General features: G+C 42.7%; 1 protein-coding gene across 1 annotated transcript in view; it reads right to left on the bottom strand.

Moving 5' to 3' along the window:
* STAC2 (SH3 and cysteine rich domain 2) overlaps window positions 1-16,311 on the bottom strand; it is a 138,042-nt gene that overhangs the window by 21,814 nt on the left and 99,917 nt on the right. The window contains exons 6-9 of the mRNA XM_089654874.1: window positions 9,555-9,667; window positions 1,306-1,378; window positions 1,134-1,180; window positions 957-1,060 (exon numbers count right to left, since the gene is read on the bottom strand). Of these exons, the coding sequence (XP_089511000.1) occupies window positions 957-1,060; window positions 1,134-1,180; window positions 1,306-1,378; window positions 9,555-9,667 (337 nt within the window). The remainder of the gene's footprint in view (window positions 1-956; window positions 1,061-1,133; window positions 1,181-1,305; window positions 1,379-9,554; window positions 9,668-16,311) is intronic.

Below are 16,311 nucleotides of genomic sequence, written 5' to 3'. Positions count from 1 at the left end.
TGTCCTCTGACACCCAACGTAGAGGTCTATGGATGGTCTGATTGGGTCTGCCTGAAAAACTGACACTCAGGCCCAATCAAAACGTCAGTGTGAAAGGGGCCTTATGATGCAAAATTAACTGTACTGTTGATAAAACTTGTATCTACTACTTACAGGGCTGCTGTTAGAAACCACGGGGCCCCATAAAGCCAACCTGGCAGGGCCCCCCACGCAAAAAAACCCCATAGTTTACTATACTTCAGTTATGAATGAACTCAGCGAGTGATCGGTACTGATTGCTCATTGTGTTCATTCAGGCAAGGAAGGGGCTGGTAAATAGGACATATTTACTAGAATCTTCCCCCATTCTCCATCCTGAAGGATCCTATTATACTAGTGCCTACAGCTGCCGGTGGAAAGTAAAGGAGGGAAGCTGGCAGTACTGTGGGGGTGGGGGCACACAGGGGGGAACCGGGCAGCAGGGGGAAACATATGGTGCACAAGGACTGTGATGTGGGGCTATTACTGGAACCGATCCCCTGTATGGCTCTCTCTGCAGCAGCTGAAAGCCGACGGGCGGAAGAGGAGAAGTCAGCTTTCAGCTGCTGCAGAGACAGCCATACAGGGGATCCAGCAATTGCCCTTCCGCTTTTCCTACCAACCTCTCTGCGTACATCTGATTCACCCATCTGCCTGGGCCCCCCTGCTGGCCTGGGCCCCCTACAGGAGGACTGGTGATACCCCCATATCCACAGCCCTGACTACTTATACATACTTGCTTAGCATGGTAAGTCTTTCTATTTCAGTAAGTGTCAGTTTTATTTCTGAATGACATATGCTACATGTAAGCAAGTACAATATGGATTGCTGCAAAGTAACAAGATGTTGATGAGTTGAAGTGCACATTAAAATGAAATATCATTTGAGGATTCAGTGGTTAAATTACAGACATGAAGGACATTGTATCAGATACTTACTGCAGAGGAAGATCATTGATCTCTTGAGGTAGGAACTTGTATAGAGCCACATAGCAATACATTGGAGATATCTCCTTTCTTGGCTTGCCGGCTGACACCAAGCTCTGTGCACACAGACATGCAGGTAAATAAGATGCATCTGAATTATGAAATCCCTTTTGCCTGACAAGTACTCACCGTCATGCTGCGTGTATCTTCACTTATGCTAGCCTCATCTGCAAACACTGAGAGTAATAGAGAGATCAATAAGTTCACAGAGAAAATGTGAAGGCATAGAAGAGAGAGAGAGGTGGAAGAGAAAGATAAGAGAAAATGTTAGACATAGGGATACTGGGGATATGACGCCCACCTGGGTGACTTGGGCTGTCTTCACTGCTTTGGATGCTACCTTCTGGGTCCTCCACTCTTTCCTCTTTCTCGCTCTGCAAATTGTATCACATACAAAAAACTTGCATTTTAAAAAGCAGCTACCAAAGCCACACATGGAACAATTTTATACATGATCATATTGCTGATTGATTACTGAAAAAATAGAAGATCTAAAAGATTGTTCAATGCACCATACACGTAACACTGTTTTCCTATTAGAATTTCTGTGCAGACCATCAGAGTGCCAGCGGGGAATCTCCAGCCAGGGCCGGTGATCGACATCTGTAGCCACCAATAGCAGTGCAGTTAGGGCGGCGAGCAGGGGCAGACTGACCATTTGGAAACTCGGGCACTGCCCGAGGGCCTGGGGTCAGTAGGGAGCCCCATGAGATGCCCCTGGTACCTTTTTCATAGGCTTTTTTAAGATTGGGCAAGGACACAGGGGCCCCATGATCCCCTATTGCCCGGGGGCCCCATCAGTTGTCAGCCCTGGCGGCGAGTGTGCGCCCTCTACCCGGAATGCAAAATCCTGTATATATACATGATTTTGCACAGCCCTGCCACCCTGTAGCAGTTCTGCTATAGGGCAGCAGGGAAGCAGTTAATTAAGAACATGTTTGATACAGAAGCAGGGGCGGACTGGCAACTCATGGGGCCCCCGGGCAATAGGGGATCAGGGGGCCCCTGTGTCCTTGCCCACACTCAAAAAAGTCTATGAAAAAGGTACCAGGGGCATCTCATGAGGCCCCCTACTGACCCCGGGCCCTCAGGCAGTGCCCAAGTTTCCAAATGGTCAGTCGGCCCCTGTTCAGAAGATATAGATTTGGATTTTCTTTGATTGCGCAGTTTTATTTTTATTATGGTTTCTGTATATGCTTCTATGTGTGTGAACTATAATAAAGTAATGACACAAGAGGCAGCCTGTCACCTACTGATCTTTCGCCACCCACAAATTCGGTGGAGAACACTGTGTAATAATAGAGATGCGCCTCCATGTCAGACAGCTTGGTTTTGAAGCACACACAGGCAGAGTAACATTAATAACAGTGTCCCCTGACATGACAGGCCCTGCTGTAGTTGCATCCTCTGCATTTCCTGTGCTTAATCCCTAGTTAGCCATCTGAGCAGTGACGTAACAATAGCCAGAGCAGCCCACACAGCTGAGACAAATCAAACATGGAAAATCTGTATGCATGGAAGAGAACACAGATCCAGTACTGTGTCATTATGGATTGCACAGGATTCTGTTGACATTGACCCTGTACCCCCTCTGACATTTCCAATCAAGAAGAGCTGATGTAAGACACACAAGAGGAAACTTCAGAATCATTGCCGCTAGTCACAGATTTGCTTTTTCAGGCTACACAGTAAACTGTATTTGTAATCTTAACATTTATAGGTAAAGTTGATCCGGGGAATATCCGATTGCCTCTCGGGGGATCAGGAAGGATTTTGTTTCCCTGCAGGAGCAAATTGGATCATGCTTTACTCTGGATCTGTACACTCGATAAGAAAATTGTCCCAAAAATTTCCCAGAACCACTGATCGAACGATTTTCTCTTTGTTGATGAGCAGGATGTTTAACCGATAACGATATTGTGAACGAAAAAATCCGCATGAACAACAGTGAAAAATGTTGTTGTTTCGATTTGAAGAACTGATTTTCTATGCGGTGGTATGACGGTCGTACGAAAAAAATCTATCAAGTGCTATCACGCATGAGCGGAAACAGATGACCCGGATGTTTATGTCCAAGAAATCTTTGTAAACACGAACGAAAAATCTGAATGTAGATTGGCCTAATGAGATAATGAAACCAGAATGATGCATATTATATTTTATGTATCACTATTTATGTATATAGGTCATGTAATAAACTATATTATACTCATTGCTGGTAATTGTGTATATTGCTCGTTCTGGCCGGAAGGTCACACGCACACTGCATCACTTCCACTTGTACGGAAGACATCAACACTACGTATTGCCCAACAAACAATTTTTTTTTATTGGTTAATGTGGGCCACAATTTTGACCAACGAGCGCCTCTCGGTTGTCGGATGACCGATCGGTCAATTTTCTAATCGTGTATTCCCACCTTAAGGCTAGGTTCACATTATGTATGGCGCAAATTGTGCCGCATCCGCACCAAAAAGGTGCAGGACCCTTTTCTGGGTCCGCACTAGAATCGGATGGCATGGGTATTCCCTCCTATGCGATCCGATTCTGCACTTCGGTTCGCGTGAACAGGGTGTGATTCTGATTCAGTGCAGAATTCGCACAGAAAACACTGCAAATTCCGCAAGTTGTGAACCCAGCCTAAGGATTATAACTTTTTTTTTTTTATGGTTGAACTGGATGGATTTATGTTTTTTTTTCAGCCAGACTAACTATGTAACTATGTAATCTAAAGATTGTTATACATCAGTAGAATTTAATTTGAACTTTTGTTGGAAATTCTGATAAATCCTTTATTGGAGCTTTCAATCTTACCACCATTGAGTTAACTAATGCAGGCCATAGACGGGTCGTTTATCGGTCGAATATTTGTCCGAACAAAAAATCAGCCGATATTCACACTGTTTGTGGGGCAATGCCATCGACCGTTTTTTGCGGATCTTCTCGTTTCTTTTTATCGGTCATGCTGGAAAATCCACAAAAAATGGCCGTTTTTCGTAAGCATTGGTGGCAGCATCCATGGCAGCAGCGACCGATTTTTCGTTTATCGTCGACAATTCGGCCCATAAACGGCCCATCTATGGCCAGCCTAAGTTCACCTTTTAGAGAAAAAAATAAATGCACATTTTTTTGCAGGTAAAAAAATGTGCAAGTATTTTTTTTTGTCTGTAAGAGCCTGTAAGGCTCCGTTCACACCTATGCAGTTTGCTTTTTGTCCATTCTGCAGTGCTTTTTGCAGTTAATGATGCGTTTTTTCCGCTTTTTGCGTTTTGTTCAGCTCTTTTTTCTTTTAAACCTCTTGCCCTCCAGAGTATTTACCCCCCTTCCTCACCAGACCATTTTTTGTGATACGGCGCTGTATTACTTTGACTGACAATTGTGCGGTCATGCAACGCTGCAACCACATGAAATTTATGTCCTTTTTATCCCACAAATAGAGATTTTAATTTTTTTGTGCTATAAACAAAAAAAGACCGACAATGTTGAGAAAAAAAACTATATTTTTTACTTTTTACTATTAAACATGTCCAGTAAAAAATGTAAAAAATCAATACATGTAAATTAATTGGTTTGTGTGAAAGTTATAGCCTTTACAAATGGCAGTATATATACTGGAATGGTTTTTTTTTACTAGTATTGGTGGTGATCACGACTTATAGCGGGACTGCCATCCCCAGTGACACCAATACAGTGATCAGTGCTAATAAAAAGCACTGACGCTGTACTACTGGCACTGGGCAAGAAGGGGTTAACATCTGGGGCGATCAAAGGGTTAACTGTGTACTGTGCCCTGTTTCACTATGGGGGCTGTGTGTGCTTCACTGGAAGCACACTGCTGTGTAGGTTTCTGCTATGCAGAGCCATAATAAGCAGTGTGCAGGATCTGTGTTGTTTATACATAGGTCTCTCCCTCGTCAGAGATACTTGGAGATCAGCGGGTGCCAGCGAGTAATCACAGGCCGGAACCTGATAATTGACTGCCGAGGCCACGAATGGTGGCACGGGTAGGTGCGCCCCCTACCCGGAACTGCAAAATCACGTATATATACAGCAGTATTTCTGCTATAGGGCAGTGCAAAAGCGGTTAAAGTTGAATTTTTTTTTGTTGCTGGACAGAATAAAAATGCAAACTCAAAAAGTGGCAAATATGCGGCAAAAACACACTACCATGCATTTCATCAGATTGCCATTGAAATCTGTTGTAGCAAAAACGCTGCTTTTTGCTTTGAAAAAAGTCCCTGACCCTTTCCAAAAATGCAGCTGCTCAAAAAAGCATAGATGTGAACATGTTCCATAGAAAACCATGTTAAATGGACTGCAGTGCGTTTCTGCAAAAAGCACAAAAAAATGCATCGGTGTGAACGGAGCCTAAAGCATTGCACCAGCGTTTAGCAGATTGCTGGTGCCATGCAGGTCTCCTGCAGACCTGTCAGCATATCTGCTTTCCATACGGGATGTACGGGCAAGCATATATACACTCTCCCTCCAGCTTTCTGCCTGTACCTCCATATGGGCTTTCAGTTAGAAAGCTGGAGGAAGAATGATTGCACTACAAGTGAGCTGATCAGCACATTTGTAGTCCACTGAGAACTACAAATCCGCCTGTCGTGGTAGAGGATGCTCCTATTTTAAATGTGACAGTGGCTGTGGGGGAGAAGATCCCCCACCTACTTTCACAGGGAAGGGGAGCAGGGGGAGAGGGGGGTACAAGCTGGACCATATGACATGGTACACCCTAAATACAAGTGTAACATGTAACAAGTTCCTTAAGGTGAACTTAGGCTTTTAAATTTAAAGCAGGCTTGCTATGGAATCTCAGACATATTATTTATTTATTCCAGGTACTTATATAGCGCCGTCAATTTACGCAGTGCTTTACACATACAGTCAGGTCCACAAATATTGGGACATTGACACAATTCTAAAATTTTTGGCTCTATACACCACCACAATGGATTTGAAATGAAACAAACAAGATGTGCTTGAACTGCAGACTGTCAGCTTTATTTGAGGGTATTTACATCCAAATCAGGTGAACGGTGTAGGAATTACAACAGTTTGCATATGTGCCTCCCACTAGTTAAGGGACCAAAAGTAATGGGACAATTGGCTTCTCAGCTGTTCCATGGCCAGGTGTGTGTTATTCCCTCATTATCCCAATTACAATGAGCAGATAAACGGTCCAGAGTTCATTTCAAGTGTGCTATTTGCATTTGGAATCTGTTGCTGTCAACTCTCAAGATGAGATCCAAAGAGCTGTCACTATCAGTGAAGCAAGCCATCATTAGGCTGAAAAAACAAAACAAACCCATCAGAGAAATAGCAAAAACAATAGGTGTGGCCATAACAACTGTATGGAACATTCTTAAAAAGAAGGAACGCACCGGTTAGCTCAGCAACACCAAAAGACCCGGAAGACCACGGAAAACAACTGTGGTGGATGACCAAAGAATTCTTTCCCTGGTGAAGAAAACACCCTTCACAACAGTTGGCCAGATCAAGAACACTCTCCAGGAGGTAGGTGTATGTGTGTCAAAGTCAACAATCAAGAGAAGACTTCACCAGAGTGAATACAGAGGGTTCACCACAAGATGGAAACCATTGGCGAGCCTCAAAAACAGGAAGGCCAGATTAGAGTTTGCCAAACGACATCTAAAAAAGCCTTCACAGTTCTGTAACAACATCCTATGAACAGATGGGACCAAGATCAACTTGTACCAGAGTGATGGGAAGAGAAGAGTATGGAAAAGGAAAGGAACTGCTCATGATCCTAAGCATACCACCTCATCAGTGAAGCATGGTGGTGGTAGTGTCGTGGCGTGGGCATGTATGGCTGCCAATGGAACTGGTTCTCTTGTATTTATTGATGATGTGACTGCTGACAAAAGCAGCAGGATGAACTCTGAAGTGTTTCGGGCAATATTATCTGCTCATATTCAGCCAAATGCTTCAGAACTCATTGGACACCACTTCACAGTGCAGATGGATAATGACCCAAAGCATACTGCAAAAGCAACCAAAGAGTTTTTTAAGGGAAAGAAGTGGAATGTTATGCAATTGCCAAGTCAATCACCTGACCTGAATCCGATTGAGCATGCATTTCACTTGCTGAAGACAAAACTGAAGGGAAAATGCCCCAAGAACAAGCAGGAACTGAAGACAGTTGCAGTAGAGGCCTGGCAGAGCATCACCAGGGATGAAACCCAGCGTCTGGTGATGTCTATGCGTTCCAGACTTCAGGCTGTAATTGACTGCAAAAGATTTGCAACCAAGTATTAAAAAGTGAAAGTTTGATTTATGATTATTATTCTGTCCCATTACTTTTGGTCCCTTAACAAGTGGGAGGCACATATGCAAACTGTTGTAATTCCTACACCGATCACCTGATTTGGATGTAAATACCCTCAAATTAAAGCTGACAGTCTGCAGTTAAAGCACATCTTGCTCGTTTCATTTCAAATCCATTGTGATGGTGTATAGAGCCAAAAATGTTAGAATTGTGTCAATGTCCCAATATTTATGGACCTGACTGTATATATTGTACATTCACATCAGTCCCTAACCCTCAAGGGGCGTACAATCTAAGGTATTAAACAGGTTTCTCTTGTGCTTAGCACATGTGTGTTATAATATGTATGGTTTTTCCCAAATGGAAATCACATTGATGTCTAGAATTCTGTTCATTCCTATCCTGTCCTTCAAATTTCCTTGCCACTACAACTGAAACTATTAAAAAAAGTGAACAAATGTTCTGAGGACAAAAAAATTTCTAACAAAATTAAAATTGTTGTAGAGTATGAAAGAGAACTAACAATTATGCAGTCATATAAAATATTGATTTTATATAAAATAATATAAAATATTGTGATTTTCAGCACTTGCTTGGAGTGGAAGGGCTTTGAAGTGGAAAGGCTTAGAATTTATACTAAGGCCCTGAGATCTGAGATGCTGAAAATGACAGGTAAGCTACTGAGGACACAGTAGTTAGTTGGAAGATGAAGGTTAAAAGTTAGCTCTTTGAACTGTTGGCTTTTCTTTACTGACAACGTCTGTCCATAGCTCTGGTTTATAGTAGCGTACTAATTATGCTTGTAGGCAGGTACAGTCTATTTCCTCCACTGAAGATGGGGCCCAACCTTAGTGGTATTGCAGAAAGAGAGGAAGTCAAGAGGAACATGCCCCTCTATGGTTTCCTGGGTCACTGGGGAAGCAATCTGAAAGCAGTGCCCGTAGTGAAAAAAAAAGAAAAGAGAAAAAATAGCGTAGGGCAGACATGACTATGTGAAGAGGCGTAGGAAAGACAGGAAAGGGTTAAGTAAAGGTGGGAAGGTAGTAAAACATGTAGGTTACCTGATTGGTGATGGGTAGTGCGGGGTGGGGTCTTCCACACCTTTGGGAGTGGTGGGGGAGGTCAGACAATCCAGTGCAGAAGTGGCAGCGGAAGAGGAAACTTCCCTTCCACCCTCCCTTGGGGTTTGTTTGGGTTTTTCAGTTCCCGGCTTGTTTTGGCTTCGGGGGCGGTTGTTGGTCTTTGGAGACGGCAAATAATTTTAAGCCAAAGCGAATGGTTGGGACCCATCGGTGGTATGGTGTGCCTGGGTGCATTCTGGTTAACTGAGGTTTAACTGGAAGGTGGAAGTTCTGCACTGGGGATGGTGTGTTTTGTCTCCAAGCTGGTGCGTTGCGGCTGGAGGCCTAGTATTAATATTATTGTTTAGGTTCCGTGGGGGAATATCGGTATTGTTTGGTGCCTTCAAAGACCAACAACTTCTCCTGTATGTTTCTGTTTTAAGGAATGTTTTTGTGTTATTGAAGTTAAATTGTTAATAAAAGTCTGTGATGGCCATTTTACTCCAATGGTTTTTTGGTCTTCTTTATTCGTATAGTAAAATGGGTATATCGAGATAGAGAGGGAGGGAGAGAGAGAGAGACAGAGAGAGTTGTGTAACTAGCACATCTCTTCTACACTAGTCATGCTGCTGTCTTGTGTAACTCTGGTGACCATCTTGGGTCAGGCTGAGTCTATTTAAGACCCTGGCTCCTGGGCTTGGTGCGCATTTTTATAAGTGATTAGTGTAGGGACCAATCACCTGTCTGTCACGGAAAATGAACAATGGTAGAGAGAGGTTCCAGATGAGTAGGGACAGGCTAGGGACACACCATCCTTCTGGAATCCTCCCATTTTGGGTACAGATCGGCCAGGCCGCATTCCACCCTCTGAGACAGACGCTGTTGGCCAATCCTAGACTTGCTCTACTCCTCTCTGCCATTACAATACATGAGTGTTCCCAGTCCGGTGTCATTCCGCCGGGTTGTTTATGAAGTTGAATTTTGAGTTTAATATAAGTTTGTTTCCTGTTTGTTTCTTGCAACTGGACTGCACCTCCTCACATGCGTAAAACTCTCCAGTCCTTGAATTAGAATTTAGAGTTGCATTAGGGAGTTTGACTAGAGGATGCTATAAACATTTTGCTATGGGTCTCCATTACCTGTAGTTATGCCCCGGCACCTAAGCACAGGAGATATACTCGTCCTGCCCTGCATACTTACCAGGCTGCGTGTGGGGGACTCTGATACGCTGCTACATGTCGAACGATTCAGATGTGCTAATGATGTTCCATATCGCAAAGTCTCATATACAGGATCAACCTTTTTGGGAACAGCTAAAGAGAGAGATGGTGATGAGGAACATCTTTACAGCAATAATTTATTTACAGAGACAAATATGCTCTTATCTAGAAGAAAAAACCTGGGTGAAGACAGAATAACAACTATTGATAGCCAAGTATGAGAGCCAGTGCCAACACATTATTAGACAGCAGAGCATACATTCCCTCCAGGACAAAAACCTACAGGCCCCTTTCACACAGGCATCCTGTATGTCCGTTTTTCATCTGTGAAAGCGGACACCCATGTATTTCTATGGATTAGCATATGTAAATGGGTGATCATCCATTTACATCTGTTAATGTCCGTATTCGTTTTTTTGAAAGGAGGAAAACCCTGTATTTCATCCGTAAAAAAAATGGAACGGACAAAAAACGGATGTAAACAGACAAACGGATGTAAATGGACGAAAAACAGATGTAAATGGATGAAACTGGACAAAAACAGATGTAAATGGATGAAAAACAGATGTAAACGGATGAAAAACGGACAAAAAAACTGATGTAAATTGATGAAAAATGAATGGAAACTGATGAAAAATGGATGGAAACTGATGAAAAATGGATGGAAACTGATGAAAGACAAATGGAAACTGGTGAAAAATGAATGTAAACCGATAAAAAATTAATGTAAACTGATCCGTTTTTGCATGAAAAAAACGTGACTGAACTGATGAAAAAAACAGAAAGTTGCCACACACAGTTTTTTCAAACTTGTGGAACTGGGTAAAAAGTTAATTGCTATACCCTTAGGTATAGCAATTAACTTTTAACTAACAGAAAAAGGATTTACTCAAATTCCAAATTTGTGTGCCATTGCATCTAAATATTAAAATTTCAACAAACTAAAGTGGACAATCATGGGTGGTATACGGGTTGACTCACACCCATCAATGTAAGGCAAATTGCATTTTGACCCATTTACAACTGCGTAAATGCCCTCTCTGCAACCAGTACAGTGCACTCACTGTGAAACAATATAAGATAAAATTACCAATAACTGAATCAGTCAAAAGTTTGAACATTGGAGACCCAGTGAATTTTTAAGAAATTTGCAGTTTTCAAACGGGAAGTCCAATAAAAGTCCAATAAAAGTCAGGGTGATAAAAACCAAGTTCCAAAAAAAGTGGTATTGCAAAGCAGGAAATGCACAAATGTGCAAAATTTTTTGGAAAGCTCCCAGAAGCCCTGTCTGATAAGACGAGAGAAGGACAAAAAATGGTATGTAGCCAATTCTTCAATCGTCTGTCCGTTGCTGGCGCCACCATCTTAGCTAAGGGAAACCGATGGTGCAGCCGCAAGGCTGCACCATCGGTTTCCTACAGCGAACTTGGTTTCCTATGGTGAACTCGGTTTCTGTGGTGAACTCAGCTGGAAGAGGAAGCAGGTACGTGTCAAAACTAGGTACCTGCTCCCCCCAAAAGGTGCCAAACGTGGCAGCGGAGGGGGGAGGAGGCAGAAAAGCAGATCTTCCACTTTTGGGTTGAACTCTGCTTTAATATGTACTCTCCACTCTCCCTTGTCTTCAAACACAGCCATTTTGCTACTTCTTTGCTGATGCAGGTATTTGACCCCCTCCAGTTGGTTCAAATACCTTCTCCACCCACTGCATACTGTGACATCTCATACATTTACGGATCATACATTTTCTAACTACATATGAGCCACCAATAGAAAATATAACATGCAACAGGAGAAACAGGTATTCAAACACCTAGAAGCGTTGAATACCTGCAGTAGCTGAGAAGCAGCAAAGAGGCAGAGTTTGAAAATATGGGCCACTGGAAAGGTAAGTATACATGATCTTCCTTTAAAGCCCAAGCTTTCCAAATGTAGAGCAAGGGCCTGCCTAATTGGATACAATTGAAAGTGTTGTTTAGGTTTGACCTCATATATGGTTTTTGGTAAATCTAAAGCAAAATTCTCAATAAAATGGTATAATGTATGGCCAGTCTAAGGGCTTGTTCACACAGTGTGTGACCAAGAAATGGTGCACGGGTGTTTGCAATCAGCAGCAGCCTGTATAGATCAATGAGAGGCTGAAAGGCACCATGGCTGTTCTCATGTAACCACTCAGATGTGATCTTAGGCTGGCCATACATTATGCAATTTTCTTGAGAATTTTGCTTTAAATTTACCAAAAACCATATAATATGAGGTCAAACCTAAATAACACTTTCAATTGTATCCAATTAGACAGGCCCTTGCACTACATACTTGAAGCTAAATCTAAAGGAAATTGGGCAGAAAGTGGACAGAAAATTGTAAGAAAATTGTAGTGTTGGACCAGCTTTAGTAATAATTTTGAGCCCTTTCAGTTAATTGCAGTGTATTGCCACATATGCATTCACATGGGATACCTTGTGCATTAACATGGGTTGTGCTAAATCTGAACTTTAGTGTTCCTAATGGTCAGCAGCTCTTTTTATAATGTGTAAGTAAGCACAGCATATATTTTCTGTCTACCAATGCTGTCAGCTCCGCAATCACAATAAATTGCGAACAGATAGGCTTTTAATACAGTAAAATCAAGTAGGTTGATTTACTAAAGAAAGACAATTGCACTCTGCAAGTGCAGTTGCGCCAGAGGTGAATCTTACCATTACAAAGATTGCCCAATCACATGCAAGGAATGATTGGATGATGGAAGTCAGCAGGGCTTCCCATAGGGTTGCCATATTTTCTTCAAGCCAAATCCGAACACTTTAGCAGCGAACAGCATTTTTTTCTTAAAGGGGGAACGCTGTGGAGTCTGGTGTAAAGGGGAAGCATTTCCCCTTAAATCAGGATTCCCAAAGCCCCCCTATCCTTAGTCTGGGTCCTTCTTACCTTAGAGTACTCACTCGTTAGATAGAAGAAAAAGGGGTTCTGCTACACTACTACATGAACTTGCCCTTAGTGACCCATGGACCTTCCTAATCTATGTCATTTAGATTACATTTATGCCACAAATATTGGACTTTATGGACTTGGCATTAGTGTTTTGCGCTGATTATCACTTCTTCTTACTCACTCGTTGGAGGCAGGAGAGAGAAAGGAGGGAGGAGGGAGACTTCAGTCACAGACAGTGGATGGTGAATTCACTTACCGAAGGCATCAAGGAGGGGGACTGTGCTGGCTTTGGTCAGTGGTCACAGACACTCGACTTAGACAACTGCAGCCAGCCCTCCAGACATTTGGAAACCCTGGTGACTAGGGTTTACATGTGAGCACGCCAATGCACTCAGTAGCTATGGTCAAGGCTGCTGTTAGAAATCATGGGCCTATCATGTCAAATCAGCCTACCTGAAAGGGCCCCCTGCAACAGAGGCAGTGGCTAGGGGTGTACGAATGCCATGGCTGCAATGCTAATCTTCGCAGCCATGGCAGAAGTTGCTGCAAAGCACATGGTTGCGGCATGCTAATGTGGGGTTAAAGCAGGCAGTAAGGAGGCGATATACCTCCTTGCTGACTGTCAAATGCTATCTGAAGTGTGATCTAAATACCAGTCTTCGGAGAGCAAAGTACATGTGAATGAGCCCTTAATTTTTCTTTAAATATTTTACAGATTTTTTTTCTACAAACTGGTACATAGTGAACACAGTTTACTATACTTCAGTAATGAATGGACACAGGAGTGATCAGTACCGTTTGCTCACTGTGTTCATTCAGGAAAGGAAGGGCTGGTAAATAAGACATTTTTACCGTCCCCCCCTCTCCATCCTACAACCGATCCCCCTGTGTGTCCACAGCAACTGCTGGTGGGAGAGGAGAGGAGGGAAGCCAGAAACACAGCACGGAGTAATGTGTCTGACTTTCAGGGGGTCTGAAACCTGGACACATGCGATAAAACCTAAACTGTTTGGGTGAATCCCGGACAGGTGGCAACCCTAGCTTCCCCTCATTTACTGAGCTCTAGAGCAGGGGTCTCCAAACTGCGACCCGAGGGCCGGATGTGGCCCATTGCTAGCCTTTATCCAGCCCTTGGAGCATTATTCCTCCCAATGATATGAAGCAGTATTCCTCCCACTGACACCAACAATGGGGCACTATTTCTTCCACTGATAACACAGTGATACTATTCCTCCCAATAATACCAATGATGGGGCACCACTCTTCCCCCTACTGACCACCATCCCTGAGGCCATGTTTATTCTCACTGATGCTGGGCCCGGAACATTTTCTACCACCACTGGCCACACTCCAGCCCTCTTAAAGTCTGAAGGACCATAAACTGGCCCTTTGTTTGAAAAGTTTGGAGACCCCTGCTCTAGAGCAACTGCACTTGCAAAGTGCACAGTCTATTTGCCTATAGCAAATCAACACTACTATGTCTCTTCTGCTTTAAAGTGTCTTACCTGCCTATCCACACTATACACTGAGTTCTAGCACCTGCAGAGATTAACTAACTCCCGTGCATGCACAGGAGTGGTGTCATCTTGGCTTGGCCAATGAAAATGGCCAATATTGAAATGTGGAAGAGCCTGGGGAGATGTTGGTGGCTGGTGAGGGAGTTCTTGGACACCACGTTGCTGCAGTGTAGGTAAGCATAGTTCCACTTTAAGGAGTTTTTGCTTTGTTTATGTGCTTTAATAATGAGCTTAATGTATTTTTATGACAAAAAAAAACCTGAACCTGGTGGTGAAAAGGATAAAATGCTCCACAGCATTGACATGCAATATTTCATATTTCTGTTTATTTGTTTAGTCCTACAATGCAAAACCACTTTATATTCCAAATCCCTTTAATATACTTTAGTTATGTGTGTTTTGGTGTTCCATTGTGTGCAAGATATGTAGGCAATAGCAAAAAAACCCCAAAAACATCGGAGGACTAGATAACACTAGAAAAAATTCCATCCCATTATAAGTCCTATCTCACAGAAACTACATTGCTTACAAATGTGTAAAGCAATTATATGTCAGCCTGTGTTAAAACTAGAGATTGCTTCCCTCTGCAATGTCTCCAGAGATTGTCTATTTCAACCTGATCTCCAGCAGATGGTTCTAATACGATGAGCTTCTTAAAGGAACACTGTTAAGGGAGAAACATTGCAAAACTTTCCTTCTGGAATGCTAGTTCCCTGGCTGCCATATTGATGCTTTGGCTTGAAAACTGTCTAAGTTGCTGGCCTGAAACTGAAATATAAATAAGGAGGTCTGACACTTTTCTGACACCCATTTTAAAGCATGCTTGTTTTAAGCCTGTAATTTAACAGTACAGCCGTGGCCAAAGGTTTTGACAAAATAATGTCACAAATATTAATTTTCACAAAGTCTGCTGCTTCAGTGGTTTTAGATCTTTTCTGACAGATGTTACGGTATACTGAAGTAAATTGTGAGTGAGCCCACTCCCTTGGCTGAGAAGCAACCCCACACATGAATGGTCTCAGGATGCTTTACTGTAGGCATGACACAGGACTGATGGTAGCACTCACCTTTTCTTCTCTGGACAAGGTTTTTTTCTGGATGTCCCAAACAATCAGAAAGAGAATTCATCAGAGAAATTGGTTTTCACTCAGTCCTCAGCAGTCCAATCCCTATACCTTTTACAGAATATCAGTCTGTCCCTGATGTTTGTCCTGGAGAGAAGTGGCTTCTTTGATGCCCTTCTTGACACCAGGTCATCCTCCAAAAGTATTCGCCTCACTGTGCGTGCAGATGCACTCACATCTGCCTGCTGCCATTCCTGAGCAATCTCTGCACTGGTGGTGCCCTGATACCACAGCCGAATCAACTTTAGGAGACAGTCCTGGCGCTTGCTGGACTTTCTTGGGTGCCCTGAAGCCTTCTTCACAACAATTGAACCCCTGTCCTTGAAGTTCTTGAATATCTAATAAATGGTTGATTTAGGTGCAATCTTAGTAGCAGCAATATCCTTGCCTGTGAATCCTTTTTTGTGCAAAGCAATGATGACTGCACGTGTTTCCTTGCAGGTAACCATGGTTAACGGGAAGAACAATGATTTCAAACACCACCCTCCTTTTAAAACTTCCAGTCTGTTATTTTAACTCAATCATCATGACAGAGTGATCTCCAGCCTTGTCCTTGTCAACACTGACACCTGTGTTAACGAGAGAATGACTGCCTAAATGTCAGCTGTTCCTTTTGTGGAAGGGCTGAAATGCAGTGGAAATATTTTTTTTGGAATTAAGTTCATTTTCATGGCAAAGAGGGACTTTGAATTTAAATTGCAAATCATCTGATCACTCTTCATAACATTCTGGAGTATATCCAAATTGCCATCATAAAAAATGAGGCAGCAGACTGTGAAAATTAATAATAGTGTCATTCTCAAAAGTTTTGGCCAGGGCTGTATTAATACACATAAGACTAATCGTTAAATAAAATCTACATATTTAAATGTTTTATTATTATTACCACTCCCTAATTAGGGAGCCCTAAAGTTCAATACTATGGTAATCACTGACTCACCTTTAACATATTAAGGTGAGGTCCTCAAAAACCTAACACGCATTAACAAACATCTCAGCTCCCCCCCCCCTTCCCCCTTACATCACAGTTCCCCTCTGACATTACAGACCCCCCTTAAAGGTTAACTCTAGGCTTTAATGAACTTTGAATAATTACTTTGGACCAAGCTGGCCCAAACAAACTTTCTCTTTCAAAAACACATGCATCGGCTGGAAGAAGGATTTGAAG

Source organism: Staurois parvus, unplaced genomic scaffold, assembly GCF_062004578.1.
Source record: "Staurois parvus isolate SC_StPar_1 unplaced genomic scaffold, SC_StPar_1.0 ptg000813l, whole genome shotgun sequence".
In the NCBI taxonomy this organism is placed as follows: domain Eukaryota; kingdom Metazoa; phylum Chordata; class Amphibia; order Anura; family Ranidae; genus Staurois; species Staurois parvus.
The sequence above is the reverse complement of the archived record's forward strand: the minus strand, read 5'-3'. Positions and strand labels throughout refer to the sequence as shown.